This window comes from Oncorhynchus kisutch, linkage group LG1 (assembly GCF_002021735.2).
Source record: "Oncorhynchus kisutch isolate 150728-3 linkage group LG1, Okis_V2, whole genome shotgun sequence".
NCBI classification, from domain to species: domain Eukaryota; kingdom Metazoa; phylum Chordata; class Actinopteri; order Salmoniformes; family Salmonidae; genus Oncorhynchus; species Oncorhynchus kisutch.
The window spans coordinates 63,020,041-63,038,633 of NC_034174.2; the positions used below are offsets into that span (position 1 = coordinate 63,020,041).

Sequence of the window (18,593 nt, forward strand, 5' to 3'; positions counted from 1 at the left end):
TTCTTTGTGTAACCAGCCGTCATATTGGTTCCGTCCACCAGGGACGTTTTCTTGTATGACATAATTAGTATCCATCCTGTGTATATGTAGTTCTGTGTGATTATTTAGGTATTTAGTAAATAAATAATTAAACCAAATTTTGTAATGCTGATTCAACTTGTTAGCCAGGGTTCGTGAAGATAACCAAGAATTTACGACGTTCAGATGAGACTGAATATGGTGATGATTAATGATGGACTGCTATTGAGGTAAAAGATTACCAGGTCTTTAAGAGTTTATTCGGAAGATAACAGCTCTATAAACATTCTTTCGTGGTGCCCCGACTTAGTTTAATCAGGTAATGTTCATTACAAATAAATGATTTTATAGAATAGCATGTCATATCACTTAATCCGGCATAGCAAAGACACGACATAACATACAGTACATTTTTATTTATTTAGTATGTTACCCCCTTTTTCTCCCCAATTTCGATCTTGTCTCATCGCTGCAACTCCCCAATGGGCTCGGGAGGCGAAGGTCGAGTGATGTGTCCTCTGAAACATGACTCGCCAAGCTGCGCTTCTTAACACCTGCCCACTTAAACCTGGAAGCCAGCCGCACCGTGTCAGAGGAAACACCATTCACCTAACAACGAGGTCAGCCAGCAGGTGCCCGGCCCACCACAAGGAGTCGCTAGAACGCAATGAGCCAAGGAAAGCCCCCGCGGCCAAACCCTCCCCTAACCCGGACGACGCTGGGCCAATTGTGCACTGACCTATGGGACTCCCGATCACGGCCGGTTGTGATACAGCCGAGGATCGAACCCGACAGACAGTACATTTAAAACAAATAATCCAATCAGTTAATTTGATTTATTGCACCTATTACTGAAATGTTTGTTCCGGTTTAAATGGTTACGGTAGTTTTTTTTAAATGAAGTCTCCTCTGGACAACATCCTCTCTGGACAGATTTAAAAATAAAGTCAAAATATGTTTGATGTCTTCGGTGCCCATATGAATAACCCCTATGATGGAATGATGAGATAGATGTTCTTCTCCTCTGTTTTTGTTTTATTATTTCACTGCCAGACTGTGTTCCATCTTGTCTAGCCATCTTGTCTCAAGAGGACCACAATGGAAATAAGTCCCAGACTTTATTGTGCGTTATCCTCAATGATTTTATTCATGTATGGCTTTTAAGTTTTATGTGTGCTTGTTTTTTAAAATGGCCGAATTAATAAACTAAACTAACAGTCATTCTGAATGCAGCTTGCGGGTGAATAAAAATTCCAACTCTAGCTGGATTCCAATAGGAATTAAACATCACTTTGCAAGCCAGCATAATGTGACTTGCAGGCCTGATGTGGCCTGTAAACAAGGGGTTTCCTAACACCACTTTGTGAGGGTTAAATTAGATCATCAACTAGGCCAATAAGTAAGACCTTATGATACATGTAATATATTGTCAGAGTATAATTTTAACGATAACATTCACCCAGGAACTCACTTGGGGAAAGTCAGAGGCCTTTAAAAGGAAAGAGTTCAACAATCATGTCTCTGTCACAAACAAATACAGTCATGGGTGTTAACTTAATTTATTCAAAAAGAAAATGCAACCTGAGAAATATGCAAATTAGGCTTTACACCATACAGTGTTAAAACACCCCAAAAAAGTATTTACTGTAACACTACAAGTGTTAATTTCTTACACTGAGAAAGTGTCACAGCGTCAGCACTAAGCGAAGTGAGTCCAGTGGATTGGCTGTGTGCGTTAAGTTCACGGTCAGAATACACAGAGAAATGTGCATGAAAAGGGAATTATGTTACATTTAGGTACGCATCACTCGGGTCTGAATCAGCCCCCATTATGTGTTACAAAGAGTGCAAGATCTCAATACTCAAGGGTACATCTCAATACTCTTAAAATGGGCACATCTCAATACCCTAAAAAGGGGGATATCTCAATAGTCTAAAGGGAATTCTTCATCAATTACTATACTAGTAAAGAGCATTGGCCATGCAGTGTACAAAATATACGGCACTGTACTGTACTGCTAGACCAGCGGTTCCCTACTTTTTTTGGTCACTGAAGTTCTCTCTGCCCGGAGTACCCCTGAAGTACCCCCTCATGTGTATTTTACCAGTAGTCCTGCGGTCTCACGAATCTTACCCCTACGGATAGGCCAAGTACCCCCACAGGAGTCCTAGTATCCCTGGAACCACTATACTACAGGGAGACCATGTGCAGCACATCACACAAATCAACAGATAATCCTTATCATTTCTCTCTGCGTTGCTGGGAAGTAAGCATTTCACTGTTAGTATACACCTGTTGTTTACCAAGCATGTGACAAATAACATTTGATTTGAGATAATCTGTCTCTTGAGGTAGTGCAGTATAAAGTGGACACATTCATTTATTTTAAGAGGAGACAAGAAGTTCCACCTTGAGGTACCTCATCAAATACAGCAGTTATTTATTTATTTTCAACAGAGATATAATACAGTAGATTGCACATCGAACATCATGAAAATTACTCTTTGTAAAAATAAAAAAAATTACATTTCAACATCTCCAATGACTTCTTCTCTGACTTGAATATTTTCTAAATATTATGCGTATTACAACAAATGCAAAAGCTCACATTTTGAATATGCGATGCATGAGGCAAAGCAGCTGTAACCACAGGCATAATATATATACTGCATAAATGAATGGTTCTATGGCTTACCATGGCTACAAATGAGTAGAATATCCAGACGGTTATAACTTACACGTGTAATAGTCTATACAAAATGTATTTCAGTCTATGTACATGTTTATGATTAAATATATACAGTGTTAACACAAATACATTGTAACGAGAAGACCGTTCTAATCTGAAGAAACAACTCAAATAGTGTTTGACAATGTGGAGATAGTTCATATTTGTTTGGCAGTTTTAACAAATTTGATTTTTTTCTCAAAATATATGACTTATCCTTCAAACTGAACAAAGCTATCAAGTGGAAACATGCCGTATGTATTTTCTGGAGATCCAATGTAGAAATGTTGCCTGTTGAACAACCACAACACTATTGGATGTTTTCAGACTGAGCCACACGCTTCTCCTTTTTTGCTATTCTCTCTCCCCCCCTTTGCGCACTGTGGGTAGAAACTTCTAGGCTGTCAATGAGACCACTTAACAAGAAAAAACATAGTAATTGTTATTTATTAACAATATTAACATCAGTCGCAACATTGAACATCGACAATAGTTGTGTCCTCTAGATTGATAATTGACTTTAAAATATACAAAGATTGAACAAATAATGAGGTCTTACTATGGCATAAATACTATAACTTAAATATATGTATATGAGACAAGATGTATTTTCAAGTTAGTCACATTTAACACAGTAAGATTTTTTTCTAACAGGGTCTCTCCTTAATCAATGTCAAATTCCTAATGGCACCCTATTCCCTACATAGCAAACTACTTTTGGCCAGGGCCATGGGGTGCCATTTGGGACACACACAACAATCCAAAGACAAACTGCTTACATTTATTTTGATTTAATTTAGTATTTAACCTTTATTTATCTAGGTAAGCCAGTTAAGAACACATTCTTATTTACAATGATGGCCTAGGAACAGTGGGTTAACTGCCTTGTTTAGGGGCAGATGACAGATTTCTACCTTGTCAGCTCAGGGATTTGATCTAGCAACCTTTCGGTTACTGGCCCAACTCTCTAACCACTAGGCTACCTGACCCCCCTATGTAACTATGCATATGCAATCTACATTTTACATTTCCAGTGATTTACTCCATTGCCAAAAAGCAGATTCTTTTACAGGTACACTACCGGCCAAACATTTTAGAACACCTACTCATTCAAGGGTTTTTCTTTAAATTTTCTACATTGTAGAATAATAGTGAAGACATCAAAACAATGAAATATCACATATGGAATCATGTAGTAACTAAAAGTGTTAAACAAAATATATTTTATATTTGAGATTCTTCAAAAAGCCACCCTTTACCTTGATGACAGCTTTGCACACTCTTGGCATTCTCTCAATTATGTCAAGAACAGCTCGAATAAGCAAAGAGAAACAACAGTCCATTACTTTAAGACATGGCTACCACAGCATTCTGCAGCGATACGCCATCCCATCTGGTTTGGGCTTAGTGGGACTATCATTTGTTTTTCAACAGGACAATAACCCAACACACATCCAGGCTGTGTAAGGACTATTTGAACAAGAAGGAGAGTGATGGAGTGCTGCATCAGATGACCTGGCCTCCACAATCCCCCGACCTCAACCAAATTGAGATGTTTGGGATGAGTCGGACCGCAGAGTGAAGGAAAAACAGCCAACAAGTGCTCAGCATATGTGGGAACTCCTTCAAGACAGTTGGAAAAGCATTCCAGGTGAAGCTGGTTGAGAGAATGCCAAGAGTGTGCAAAGCGGTCATCAGCAAAGGGTGGCTATTTGAAGAATCTCAACTATAAAATATTATTTTATACATGATTACATATATGATGTTTCATAGTTTTGATGTCTTCACTATTATTCTAAAATGTAGAAAAAAGAAAAAAACAAAAGAAAAACTCTTGAAAGAGATGTTCTAAAACTTTTGACCAGTAGTGTATATGTGCCTGGTGCACTATTAACAGCAAAATCAGGATTAGCTTATATCAACTTTGCATTCTTCATCAGCTACATTACATTCAAACTGGCTCTCCATATCTGATGGTCACAATGACCATCAAACCATGTTCTGAGGCTATACACACACTATTCTCCTTTCTCTCTCCTTTAGCTTCATCATCCCTTTATCCCCCCCCCCCTTTCCACTGCATTATGTACATCCTGTAATTCTGCAGGGACTCCATTTGGACTCCATGGATGTAGTAGTAGCTTCCTGGTTTCTTTCCATTCAAACATATACAAACATTATCTCTGTCTTTATTAACAGTACAACAGTGCTGAGCGTGAGATGGACGATGAAAAAAAAGAATTAAATTGATAAATGACGTGTAATGAACATCCTGCTCTCTGACGGGATGATTAAACCCACAGTCAAAATAAATAGATAATAAAGAGAGAAACGTTTCACTTTCAATCTACCCACTTATAGTATATTATCTTACAAGTTATACAGTTGACAGAAGACCTACGTGGGTTACCGGGGAGATATCGGGTTCTATATTGACCAAGATGGAGAACGTACTGTACGGCGAAGGTGAACAAGGTCTGATTGAGAATCACTACTTCTACTGTACTTTGAGTAAAACCAGAGATGGAAGGTCGGCTGTGGGGGTCGCCATCTCCCAAATGTGTCAAAATTCAGAAAACTGCACTACAAGAGGACTTCAAAAGAGGTCGTCACACACATGGAAAAAGATACGCCCCCCCTCTCTCACAAAACGCAGCCTAGGCGCCTCCCCATCAGCCCTCTCAATCGCCCTCCTCCAGAACCGAACAACCTAGTCTACCACCTCAGTCAGACTCTCCCTTCCTGGGGATGTGTGTACAACCCACTGCCCAGGCTCCAGGGCTTCACGCAGGCCTCAGCATGGGGAGGAGGACATGCGGTCATACTCGGGACACTTGAGGAGCGCTGGGTAGTTGGAGTGGAGGGAGTGGTTCATCTGGAGCGAGGCTTCGCTGGAGATGCTGGAGGGGCTGCGGCCGTGCTGGTCCCAGGTGTCCGGGTGGAGGAACTGACCAGAGTAGTCGGAGCAGTTGCTGTGGCGCGGCCCGTATAAGCCCGGGTGGGGTCTGTACATCTCCTCGGCCGTGTAGCGCTTCATGAACAGGTAGACGGACATTACGCCGGCCGTCTGGAGATACATGACAGATGCAAGGGTGTAGGATAACATACAGTATCCTCTTCAACAAATGATATCACAACTGCAGGGTTGTGCCTTGAGGAACAGTTAATTGCCCAATCAACCTAGATGTCCCCTTATCTGTATCAGACTTAAGAATATGGGTATCATTGCGCAAAATATTTGTTCTACATAGACCCCATGTCGGCATTTCCCAAACTCTGTCCTCGGGATGCCACATTTAGTTTTTTCCTTAGCACTATACAGGCGATTCAAATAATCAACTAATCATCAAGCTTTGATTATTTGAATCAAATGTGTAGTGCTAGGGCAAAATTAACCAAAAGGTGCAGTTTGGGAAATGCTGCCCTATGTACTACTCTACATTGACAAGTGTAAGCAAAATGCATAGGCTCTAGGGGTAGGTTAGGATATGGGGGTGGATTTGGGATTGGGCCCACAATGTAATGAAGAAGCAAGGAGGAAGTTACCTCAGTGAGCAGGAAGGAGATGGCAGCGAAAGCGAAGGACCAGCCATACTGGTAACTGAAGTAGGCCTCGTTGGTCTTGGTCCTGTTCAACATCTCATCATTAATACTGGAGATGTACAACACCAGGCCCACCACCAGAGACAGACCTAGCAGAGAGAGAGGAGGGATGGAGACAAAAAATATATAAAACTATAAATATAAAACTGTATTTTTTTGTGAAGAATCAACAACAAGTGGGACACAATCATGAAGTGGAACGACATTTATTGGATATTTCAAACTTTTTTAACAAATAAAAAACTGAAAAATTGGGCGTGCAAAATTATTCTGCCCCCTTAAGTTAATACTTTGTAGTGCCACCTTTTGCTGCGATTACAGCTGTAAGTCGCTTGGGGTATGTCTCTATCAGTTTTGCACATCGAGAGACTGACATTTTTTCCCATTCCTCCTTGCAAAACAGCTCGAGCTCAGTGAGGTTGGATGGAGAGCATTTGTGAACAGCAGTTTTCAGTTCTTTCCACAGATTCTCGATTGGATTCCGGTCTGGACTTTGACTTGGCCATTCTAACACCTAGATATGTTTATTTTTGAACCATTCCATTGTAGATTTTGCTTTATGTTTTGGATCATTGTCTTGTTGGAAGACAAATCTCCGTCCCAGTCTCAGGTCTTTTGCAGACTCCATCAGGTTTTCTTCCAGAATGGTCCTGTATTTGGCTCCATCCATCTTCCCATCAATTTTAACCATCTTCCCTGTCCCTGCTGAAGAAAAGCAGGCCCAAACCATGATGCTGCCACCACCATGTTTGACAGTGGGGATGGTGTGGTCAGGGTGATGAGCTGTGTTGCTTTTACGCCAAACATAACGTTTTGCATTGTTGCCAAAAAGTTCAATTTTGGTTTCATCTGACCAGAGCACCTTCTTCCACATGTTTGGTGTGTCTCCCAGGTGGCTTGTGGCAAACTTTAAACGACACTTTTTATGGATATCTTTAAGAAATGGCTTTCTTCTTGCCACTCTTCCATAAAGGCCAGATTTGTGCAATATACGACTGATTGTTGTCCTATGGACAGAGTCTCCCACCTCAGCTGTAGATCTCTGCAGTTCATCCAGAGTGATTATGGGCCTCTTGGCTGCATCTCTGATCAGTCTTCTCCTTGTATGAGCTGAAAGTTTAGAGGGACGGCCAGGTCTTGGTAGATTTGCAGTGGTCTGATACTCCTTCCATTTCAATATTATCGCTTGCACAGTGCTCCTTGGGATGTTTAAAGCTTGGGAAATCTTTTTGTATCCAAATCCGGCTTTAAACTTCTTCACAACAGTATCTCGGACCTGCCTGGTGTGTTCCTTGTTCTTCATGATGCTCTCTGCGCTTTTAACGGACCTCTGAGACTATCACAGTGCAGGTGCATTTATACGGAGACTTGATTACACACAGGTGGATTGTATTTATCATCATTAGTCATTTAGGTCAACGTTGGATCATTCAGAGATCCTCACTGAACTTCTGGAGAGAGTTTGCTGCACTGAAAGTAAAGGGGCTGAATAATTTTGCACGCCCAATTTTTCAGTTTTTGATTTGTTAAAAAAGTTTGAAATATCCAATAAATGTCGTTCCACTTCATGATTGTGTCCCACTTGTTGTTGATTCTTCACAAAAAAATAAAGTTTTATATCTTTATGTTTGAAGCCTGAAATGTGGCAAAAGGTCGCAAAGTTCAAGGGGGCCGAATACTTTCGTAAGGCACTGTATTTGCGTACTTGTACAGTATGTTAATGATATGCAACATTCCATTAGAAATAGAAAGTATAGCTGACATGTTGTGATCACTGATACAGGACCCCAATTTCCTGTTACTACGCAACAAGGGCTGCATTCTATGGTAATGCCAGTAACAATTGTGCATGCAAATCACTACTAGATGAAAAACCAAATAATGCGTCCTGGGGATTTAAAATTAAACCATATTGAGCCAGTTTCCTTGACACAGATTAAACCTAGTCCTGGACTAACACACATTGTCCATGGAGATCTGTCACATCTGCTCCTGCTACGCCCACGTGTTCATCCGGTGTCTCCTTGACCTGCAGCCACTCCCCCAGCACACTCTCTCCCTCTCTGTGTGTGATTGTGTGGTTGGAGACAGGTGTGCTGGAGATCCCCCACCAGCTGCAATCCGTTCCAGAATCAAGACCTCTACAAATACTCAGTCCTGCCACTTCCACTCTGCCAGAACATAATCTCTGCTCATTTTGCTGCTCTGACTCTGGCTCCTGTCCCACATCTCACCACCCTGCTACCCTGTTCTGGATTCACCACACCACCACTCCATTGGATTCCCCTCTGGACCCGTTTACCCTGTCCCAACCCAGCTCACTCCAACCTCAGCCTCCACATCTAGTTTCCTACAACTCATCCGAGCTTCCCCGGATCTGCACTCCATATCTCCCTGTGTTACACTAAATACCTCGGTTCATTTCATCCCCGTTTCTTCGTCTGAGTCTGCTCTTGGGTTCCCCTGTGCCGCGATTCTCCATTTAAATAGTTTATTAGTCCAGGACTAGGTTCAATATGTGTCCAGGAAACTGGCACTTAAACTCAATAAATAATGTGAAGGATCTCTTGTTTCAACAAAATGCATTCACAGAAGTGATATGTCATTTACCTGAGAGGATGAAGAAGATTCCGGAGATGAAGGCCAGGATGGTGCGGTGGGGCCGGATATGTCCGATGTTGCTCAGGACAAAACCAATGAACAAGAAGAAGAGACTAACCAGGGGGAAGGGAGTGGCTGAACGGATCATCTCTGGAACAGGGAAAGGAGAAAGAATGGATGATACATTTAGTAAGTTTGTTCGTTTGTTCATGAGCTTGTTCATTCATTTATTCAGTCAATTGTGTCAATTCATCCAAGTCAATCTATTGTGATGAGTCTGTGTTCTGCGAAGAGTTTAAATATACGAGTCAATTAAATGTGTTATCTAACCACTGAGATAAAGCACAACATGTGATTTGATTGACTCAGTAAAATAACCCTAAAGCAGTGAATAGCATATAGCAAACACTAGATTTGTTTCCTGGTTTTTTCAAACTTCCCACAGTTGATTACTTTTCTCTCTTGAGGTCTCTGACAAACAAGGAGCAATATAGCAACCTCTGTTCCTGGTGTCATTCCATTTGCACACACCAAGGGTTGGTTCCACTGCCTGGGATGTCTCCACAGGCATCTCAACTTAAGGAGATGTTGCTGGGACCCCCACTGTGAGAATGGTTTCTCCCTGGATTCTCCATTAACCATAACAATATAACTGCAAGCCCCAATTCTGACTTGTGCTCTAATATCCGCTTCACTGACTTCTGCTCTCATAAAAGCCTGGGTTTTCTGCACGTTAACACTAGAAGCTTATGACCTAAAATGGATCAATTGAAAGTGTGGGTTCACAGCTCCAATCCAGATGTGTTGGTCATTACTGAGACGTGGTTAAGAGAGTGTTTTGAATACTGATGTTTTCTGGTTATAACCTTTTTCAGCGAGACAGATCTTCCAAAGGTAGGGGAGTGGCAATCTTAACCAAGGATCACCTTCCATGCTCGGTTGTCTCCACCAAGTCTGTCCACAAACAATTTGATTTGCTGGTCTTAAGTATTAAACTTTCAAATAGCTCTTTGTTGACTGTTGCTGGGTGCTATCGTCCTCCATCAGCACCGGCCTGTACCTTACCTGCCCTAAGCTCTCTCCTGGCACCCTACACCAAGTCTGAATTTGTCCTGCTAGGTGACCTAAACTGGGACATGCTTAAACCACCTGACCAAGTCCTAAAGCAATGGGACTCCCTAAATATTTCTCATATTATTACCAATCCCACAAGGTTTGACTCCAAACATGCAGAAAAGGCTACTCTTCTTGATGTTATCCTCACAAATAATCCTGATAGGTATCAGTCTGGTGTTTTCTGTAATGACCTCAGTGATCATTGTTTTACAGCATGTGTTCGTAATGGCTGCTCAGTGAAACGACCTGTCCTGATTTTTCATAGACACTTGCTAAAATACTTTAATGAGCAAGCCTTCCTTCGTGAACTGGCCTCTGTAAAATGGTATAGAATCCGCTTGATCCCCACTATCGAAGACGCTTGGACCTTCTTTTTTTATATTTTCAGTGGTATTGTAAACAAACACGCCCCCATAAAGAAAATGAGAATTAAAAACATGTTCAGCCCCTGGTTCGACTGTGATCTTTTAGAGTTACTCCACCTCAAGAATTCCATTTGGTGAAAGGCTCGGCATACGCATACTCAGGCTGACTGACTCTCATTCAGGCAAATGAGAAATAAGTGCACTCAGGCTATCCAGAAGGCCAAAGTTAGTTTAGGGAGCAGTTCTCTCTCTGTGGGTCAGACCTCAATAAGTTCTTTAATCACCCCTTCATTAAGACTCAGCCATGCCTCCTTGCCCATCCAACATTTCCTCATCTCCCACCCCTTTAATGTGACTATCCCCGATGTTTTGCCTTCTTTTTCCCCTGCCCTCTTTTTCCCCTGGCTTTCTTGATGTCTATAGTATTCTCTTGGGTATGCAATCTGGTTTCTGCCCAGGTTATGGTTATATCACCATTGCGCTTGATTCTAAGCAATGTTGTGCTGCTATTTTTATTTACTTGGCCAAAGCTTTTGATACGGTGGACCATTCCATTCTAGTGAACACCTCCAAATGTGGTTTGGTTTGGTTAGAAGAATGCCCTTCTCCCCACAGGTGTGATTACTACCTCTGAGGGTTTAGAGCTTAAGGTAGTCACCTCATACAAGTACTTGGGAGTATGGCTAGACTGTACACTGCCCTTCTCTCAGCATATATCAACGCTGCAGGCTAAAGTAACATCCAGACTTGGTTTCCTCTATCGTAATCGCTCCTCTTTCACTCCAGCTGCCAAACTAACCCTGATTCAGATGACCATACTACCCATTCTAGATTACAGAGACATAATTTATAGATCTGCAGGTAAGGGTGCTCTCGAGTGATTTGATGTGCTTTACCATTCGGCCATCAGATTTGCCACCAATGCTCCTCATAGGACACATGACTGCACTCTATACTCCTCTGTAAACTGGTCATCTCTCTATACCCGTCGCAAGACCCACTGGTTGATGCTTATTTATAAAACCCTCTTAGGCCTCACTCCCCCCTATCTGAGATATCTACTGCAGCCCTCATCCTCCACATACAACACCCGTTCTGCCAGTCACTTTCTGTTAACGGTCCCCAGAGCACACACATTCCTGGGTTCCTCGTCTTTTCAGTTTGCTGCAGCTAGCGACTGGAACAAGCTACACAAAACACTCAAACTAGACAGTTTTATCTCAATCTCTTCAAAGACTCAATCATGGCAAAGACACTCTTACTGACAGTTGTGGCTGCTTTGCATGATGTATTGTTGTCTCGACCTTCTTGCCCTTTGCGCTGTTGTCTGTGCCCAATAATGTTTGTACCATGTTTTGTGCTGCTACCATGTATCATGTTGTGTTGCTGCCTTGCTATGTTGTCGTCTTAGGTCTCTCTTTATGCAGTGTTGTCTCTTGTCGTGATGTGTGTTTTGTCCTATATTTATATTTTATTTATTTTTGTATTTTTAATTCCAGCCGCCGTCCCCGCAGGAGGCCTTTTGGCAGGTCATCATAGTAAATAAGAATTTGTTCTTAACTGACTTGCCAGGCTAAATAAATACATAAACAACTATGCTATGAAGCAGGAGCAGACCATAGGTCAAATTTCATAGCCTGGGTAAAGAGGCAGGTCTATGCTACAGCTGTAATGAACACGATGGGAGACAGAGAGCTGATTTCAAGCACAGGGCGCAGCAGGTGTTTATTGTAAAGGACCACAGGAGGAGCCAGGTAGCTGGGTCCAGGGGCAGGCAGAAGGTCATACACAGGGGCTTGTAAATGGCAACAGTACAGTCAGGGAAAAGGCTAGTAACGTTGTCCAGGAGATCAGGAAATCCGACAGGCAGGGAATAGTCAAAAGGCGTTGTTAATGAGGCAAGCCAAAACTATCATGCACAGGAGGATTAAATCATGGGAAAAATAGAGCTCCGAAGTGTGTCACAAAACAAACAAGACCTCACAATGATGGGGTGCAAAGAACTGAACTAAATAGTGTGTGATCATTACAGACAGGTGTGTGAACAGGTGATCAGAAATCAGGTGATTGGGATCTGGAGAGTGCGCTGTGTTCAGGGGATCTATGTGTTTGAGAGTGTGAGCTGGAAAGTGGGCTGGAAAGTGAGCTGCGTTCAGGGGATCTACGTGTTTGAGAGTGAGTTGGAAGCAGACGTTACAGTACCCCCCTCCATGGGCGGCTCTTGACGGCTTAGGAAGCTGAGCAGGGGGCCTTCCCTGGGGACGTGGAGCTGGGCGGTCAGGACGGTTACGGTAGAAAGCCAGGATCATAGCTGGGTCGAGGATGTCCTGGGCGGGGATCCAGCACCGTTCTTCAGGTCCGTACCCCTCCCAATCCCCCAGGTAGTGGATGCGACCACCCAGGCGCTTGGAGTCAAGGAGGACTTGGCGGAATAAGCCGGTGCACCGCCGACATCAAATGGAGAGGGTGAGCCACTGTACCTCACAGGCTTGAGATGGGACACATGGAAGTACGAGGAGATCCGGTAATGGCGGAGCAACTGGAGACTGTAGGTGACAGGATTGATGCATTGTGTAATTTTGAAAGGACCAATGAACCGGGGACTGAACTTTTTGCAGGGGTCACGAAACTGAATGTCCCGGGTAGAAAGCCACACACGTTGCCCAGGTTGGAAGAGTGGAGTAGGTCGGCGAACCGTTTCTGGGAGAGGGAAGCTTGATGTAGGTGCCGATGTGCTGTCTCCCAAACCTGCTCACACTGTCGAAATCTGCTCACACTCATCGATGTCAGGCACAGTTCCGGGCTCTGTCTCCCATGGGAACACGTGGGTTGGTGTCCGAGGACAAACTGAAAAGTAGTGCGATGGAGTGAGGAATGCACCCGGGAGTTCTGTGCGTATTCGGCCCAGGCTAGACAGCGACTCCACTCGTGTGGTTGGTGGGTGCAGTGTTGGCGAAGGTACTTCCCTATTTCCTGATTCAGGTGTTCCGTCTGCCCGTTGGCTTGGGGATGGTATCCGGAGGATAGGTTGATGGAGACTCCCAGCCGGTCGCAGAAGGCTCGCCACACCCTGGAGACGAACTGGGATCCCATACAGACGAAACACCTGTTGGAACATGCACTCGGCCATTTCCATGGCATTAGGTAGATACGGAAGGGGGATGAGTCGGCCCACCTTGGAGAACTGGTCCACTACAACTAAAATAGTAGTGAAGCCCGAAGAGTTTAGCAGATCAGTGAGGAAATTCATGGTGATGTGGGACCATGGTCTGTGTGGTGTAGGTAAATGCTTGAGTTTACCGGTAGGTAGTTGGCGAGGGCTCTTTGCCCATGTACAGACGGGACAGGAAAGCACGTAATCTCTGACGTCTGCTGTTAGGGATGACCACCAGAACTTGCGTGTCAGTAGCTCCATTGTCCGGCTGATCCTGGGATGGCCAGAACTCAGCGAGGTATGGTACCACTGCATTAGCTGGGGTCTGACGGATGCCAGAACGTAGGTCTTGCCTGCAGGGGTGTCGGGAGGTGCTGGGTCGTGGCTTAGGGCCTCTTGGATGGCTGATTGGATTTCCCACTGTATGGGTCCCACGACACAAGACGGAGACAGGATGGGTTCGGGAGCTGGGTTAGAGGAAGGGGAGTCAAATAGACGGGATAAGGAATCGGCCTTCACATTTTTCTTGCCAGACAGATAGGTGACGGTGAAGTTGAAGTGGGTGAAGAAGAGCGCCCAGTGAGCCTGTCTGGGGTTGAGCCTCTTAGCACTTCTTAAGTACTCCAAATTTCGGTGGTCGGTAAGGACAAGGAATTGGTGATGAGCTCTCTCTAAACAGTGGACCCACTCTTCGATAGCCAGCTTAAATGGCGAGGAGTTCTCGGTTCCCGTCATCATAAACTCATCAAAAAAAGAAAACACCCCTTTCTCAGGACTTTCAAAGATAATTCGTAAAAATCCAAATAACTTCACAGATCTTCATTGTAAAAGGTTTGTTTCCCATTTTCCCATGCTTGTTCAATGAATACAATTGTGTCTGGTAGTATATTGGTCTGGTCTGTGGGTTTTTGCAAATTATTTAAATTGTGAGACAGAACCCCACTGGTCTTATTACTGCTTTCTGAGTTTTGTAAATCTTCATTCTCCCCTTCTTCACTTTAGGCCTTATGGGAATCTCTCGCACTGTATTTTACATATACTCAAACTGCGTCTCCTCTGACAGTGTGTCTCCAGGGTCCTAGTGCCTGTCTGAGCATTACCCATCCTGTGTGTATCCATCTGCATTTGGCCTGAGGGACATCTCTCGCAAAAGAAATTGCACATTGCATTTTTCATATCTCCCTCCCTATCCCTTGTTAGAGTGGAATGAGCCATGCCTCAGAGGCAAGTCAGGAATAGCATAAACATACATCTATATGGGGGGAGATGTGTGGATTCTGTGGATGTGTGTCAGTTGGGACCACTGTAGCACTACTCTACTTTACATCCATTCAGTCCATCCCAAGCCTGTGCCGTATGGATCTACATTTTCTCTTACACCGAGCATACGGTAGGGGTTGGCAACATTCAGCAAAAAAATTGTTTAATTTACCAAATCTGTTCAAGTATTTCCACTAAAAAGACAATCTCAGCAAAAAAAGAAACGTCCCTTTCTCAGGACCCTGTCTTTCAAAGATAATTAGGAAAATCCACAGATCTTCATTGTAAAGGGTTTAAACACTGTGTCCCATGCTTGGTTCAATGAACCATTAACAATTACTGAACATGCACCTGTGGAACGGCCGTTAAGACACTAACAGCTTACAGACAGTAGGTAATTAAGGTCACAGTTATGAAAACAGTACACTAAAGAGGCCTTTCTACTGACTCTGATAAACACCAAAAGAAAGATGCCCAGGGTCCCTGCTCATCTGCGTGAACGTGCCTTAGGCATGCTGCAAAGAGGCATGAGGACTGCCGATGTGGCCAGGGCAATAAACTGCAATGTCCATTCTGTGAGAAGCCTAAGACAGCGCTACAGGGAGACAGGCCAGGAAAGGACTGGCAAAAAGTGCTCTTCACTGACGAGTCAAGGTTTTGTCTCACCAGGGGTAATGGTTGGATTTGTGTTTATCGTCGAAGGAATGAGCGTTACACCGAGGCCTGTACTCTGGAGCGGGATCGATTTGGAGGTGGAGGGTCCGTCATGGTCTGAGGTGGTGTGTCACAGCATCATCGGACTGAGCTTGTTGTCATTGCAGGCAATCTCAACGCTGTGTGTTACAGGGAAGACATCCTTCTCTCTCATGTAGTACCCTTACTGCAGGCTCATCCTGACATGACCCTCCAGCATGACAATGCCACCAGACATACTGCTCATTCTGTGCGTGATTTCCTGCAAGACATGAATGTCAGTGTTCTGCTATGGTCAGCGAACAGCCCGGATCTCAATCCCATTGAGCGTGTCTGGGACCTGTTGGATTAGAGGGTGAGGGTTATTCCCCCCCAGAAATGTCCAGGAACTTGCAGGTGCCTTGGTGGAAGAGTGGGTAACATCTCACAGCAAGAACTGGCAAATCTGGTGCAGTCCATGAGGAGGAGATGCAATGGCCACACCAGATATTGACTGTTACTTTTCTGTGGAACTTGTTCAGTTTATGTCTCAGTTGTTGAATCTTATGTTCATACAAATATTTACACTTTTTATTTTTTTTAACCTTTTTAACTAGGCAAGTCAGTAAAGAACAGATTCTTATTTTCAATGACGGCCTAGGAACAGTGGGTTAACTGCCTGTTCAGGGGCAGAACGGCAGATTTAAGTTTGCTGAAAATAAATGCAGTTGACAGTGAGAAGATGTTTCTTTTTTGCTGAGTTTATGTGATCGTGTCTCAATGTAATGAAGGTATGAAATTGTTATTTTCAAATTCAAAATCTATTTTTGGGCTTGTGGTCAATTTGCATAATTATTATAAATCAACCATCCGCTCAGACAAAAATTGTCCCGCGGCTGAATCTAGTTACCTACCCCTGGCATACACCATGCATACCATGAGTACCTTCGGTCTCTCTGGGGGAATGACATAAGTATATGACATACAGTATGTGCATCGCATCATTGTCCAGAGAATTCACTATTTGTCATGATGATAATTCAACATGCCTTTTGTTTGACATTATCAGAATGGACCCTGTGCGATTGACAATGAAGCACATTCTTCCTCTCCTCAGGCATACCCCTCATCTATCACTGAACTTATGTCAAAGTTTTTTTAAATTGATTTTAACAACAGAAATATCTCGAGGCCTAAAGTGACAGCAGTCTGTCTGGCGGCCTAGGAGTTAGGCCAGGAGCTCTTCCTGACCATGTGATCTGATCTGGAAAAACTCTGGGCTCTGGTTATATGATCGTTAATGACTTGCCAGGTCATACAGTCAGGAAAAACTCTTGGCCCTACCTTTATGCCCTCCCACAACAGAACAGGTGTGTTTGTGCTCGGGACCAGAGTCCGTATTCCTAACGTATCCGCCTGTCCATGTTATCTCATACTGTACATGGAGATCTAAAAAGGTCAAACTGATCCTAAATCAGTACTCCTACTCTAAGACACTTGATATGTCCCCGGAACAGAGGAAGATGACACTGAGTTGAGCGTATGACAAGTCTTCACTTACTCAGCACACTAACTGTAGACTCCGACGTCAGCTGCACGTTGGTGGGCATCACATACTCAATGGTGAAACAACGGCCCTTCTCATCTCCTACAACACAAGCAAAGGAGAAGGCATTTATTAACCCTTTACGACACCTTTAACGTGTGAATACAAAGCCCACACACTTGGGGCTCATCGCTAAAAAAAGGGGGTAAGTAGAGTTAATCAATGGAATTGTGCAGGAATGAAATGGCATGAATGTAGATGAATAGATATAGGAGAGAACTGTTGCATAGAGTTGGGAATAGACATAGGAGAGAACTGTTGCATAGAGTTGGGAATAGATATAGGAGAGAACTGTTGCATAGAGTTGGGAATAGATATAGAAGAGAACTGTTGCATAGAGTTGGGAATAGATATAGAAGAGAACTGCTGCATAGAGTTGGGAATAGATATAGGAGAGAACTGTTGCATAGAGTTGGGAATAGATATAGAAGAGAACTGTTGCATAGAGTTGGGAATAGATATAGAAGAGAACTGCTGCATAGAGTTGGGAATAGATATAGGAGAGAACTGTTGCATAGAGTTGGGAATAGATATAGGAGAGAACTGTTGCATAGAGTTGGGAATAGATATAGGAGAGAACTGTTGCATAGATTTGGGAATAGATATAGGAGAGAACTGTTGCATAGAGTTGGGAATAGATATAGAAGAGAACTGTTTCATAGAGTTGGGAATAGACATAGGAGAGAACTGCTGCATAGAGTTGGGAATAGATATAGGAGAGAACTGCTGCATAGAGTTGGGAATAGATATAGAAGAGAACTGTTGCATAGAGTTGGGAATAGACATAGGAGAGAACTGCTGCATAGAGTTGGGAATAGATATAGGAGAGAACTGTTGCATAGAGTTGGGAATAGATATAGGAGAGAACTGTTGCATAGAGTTGGGAATAGATATAGGAGAGAACTGTTGCATAGAGTTGGGAATAGATATAGGAGAGAACTGTTGCATAGAGTTGGGAATAGACATAACAGAGAACTGTTGCATAGAGTTGTGTTAATGGATTTAAACAGACAGACACCAGGGTTGTTAGATCAGGAAAGAGGAAGATGTGTTTGTGCCAACACCCAGCCATGACATTTTATCACCCTGTCCTGTGACGAAAGAGTGTTTATTTTAATTTCACCCTACCCACAGGTGATGGTGTGTGTGTGTGTGTGTGTGTGTGTGCATGTATGCATGCATGCGTGGGTTTGAATCTCTCTCTCACGCTGCAGAATCTTAGCAGTAATTAACCCTCTTCAATAAGTGAGTCTTTACTGACAGTCTGGTATAATTTAATTACTAGAGGGCTAATGAAGAGCCATGGGATCCCTCGCTGCCTTATTAAGCCATAATGGCCTGTCCCAAATGGCACCCGATTCCCTAAATAGTGCACTACTTTTGACCAGGGCTCTGGTCAAAATTAATGACCTATGTAGTAAAAAAGGGGGCATTTGGAACGCATGCCATATTGTGTCAACGATGACAAA

At 43.3% G+C, this 18,593-nt stretch overlaps 1 protein-coding gene across 1 annotated transcript in view; it reads right to left on the reverse strand.

Annotated features, from left to right (window-relative positions):
* Window positions 1-2,435: 2,435 nt before the first annotated feature.
* LOC109894776 (voltage-dependent calcium channel gamma-5 subunit) overlaps window positions 2,436-18,593 on the reverse strand; it is a 32,790-nt gene continuing 16,632 nt past the window's right edge. The window contains exons 3-6 of the mRNA XM_031829417.1: window positions 17,080-17,166; window positions 8,961-9,101; window positions 6,294-6,439; window positions 2,436-5,814 (exon numbers count right to left, since the gene is read on the reverse strand). Of these exons, the coding sequence (XP_031685277.1) occupies window positions 5,542-5,814; window positions 6,294-6,439; window positions 8,961-9,101; window positions 17,080-17,166 (647 nt within the window). The 3' untranslated portion in view covers window positions 2,436-5,541. The remainder of the gene's footprint in view (window positions 5,815-6,293; window positions 6,440-8,960; window positions 9,102-17,079; window positions 17,167-18,593) is intronic.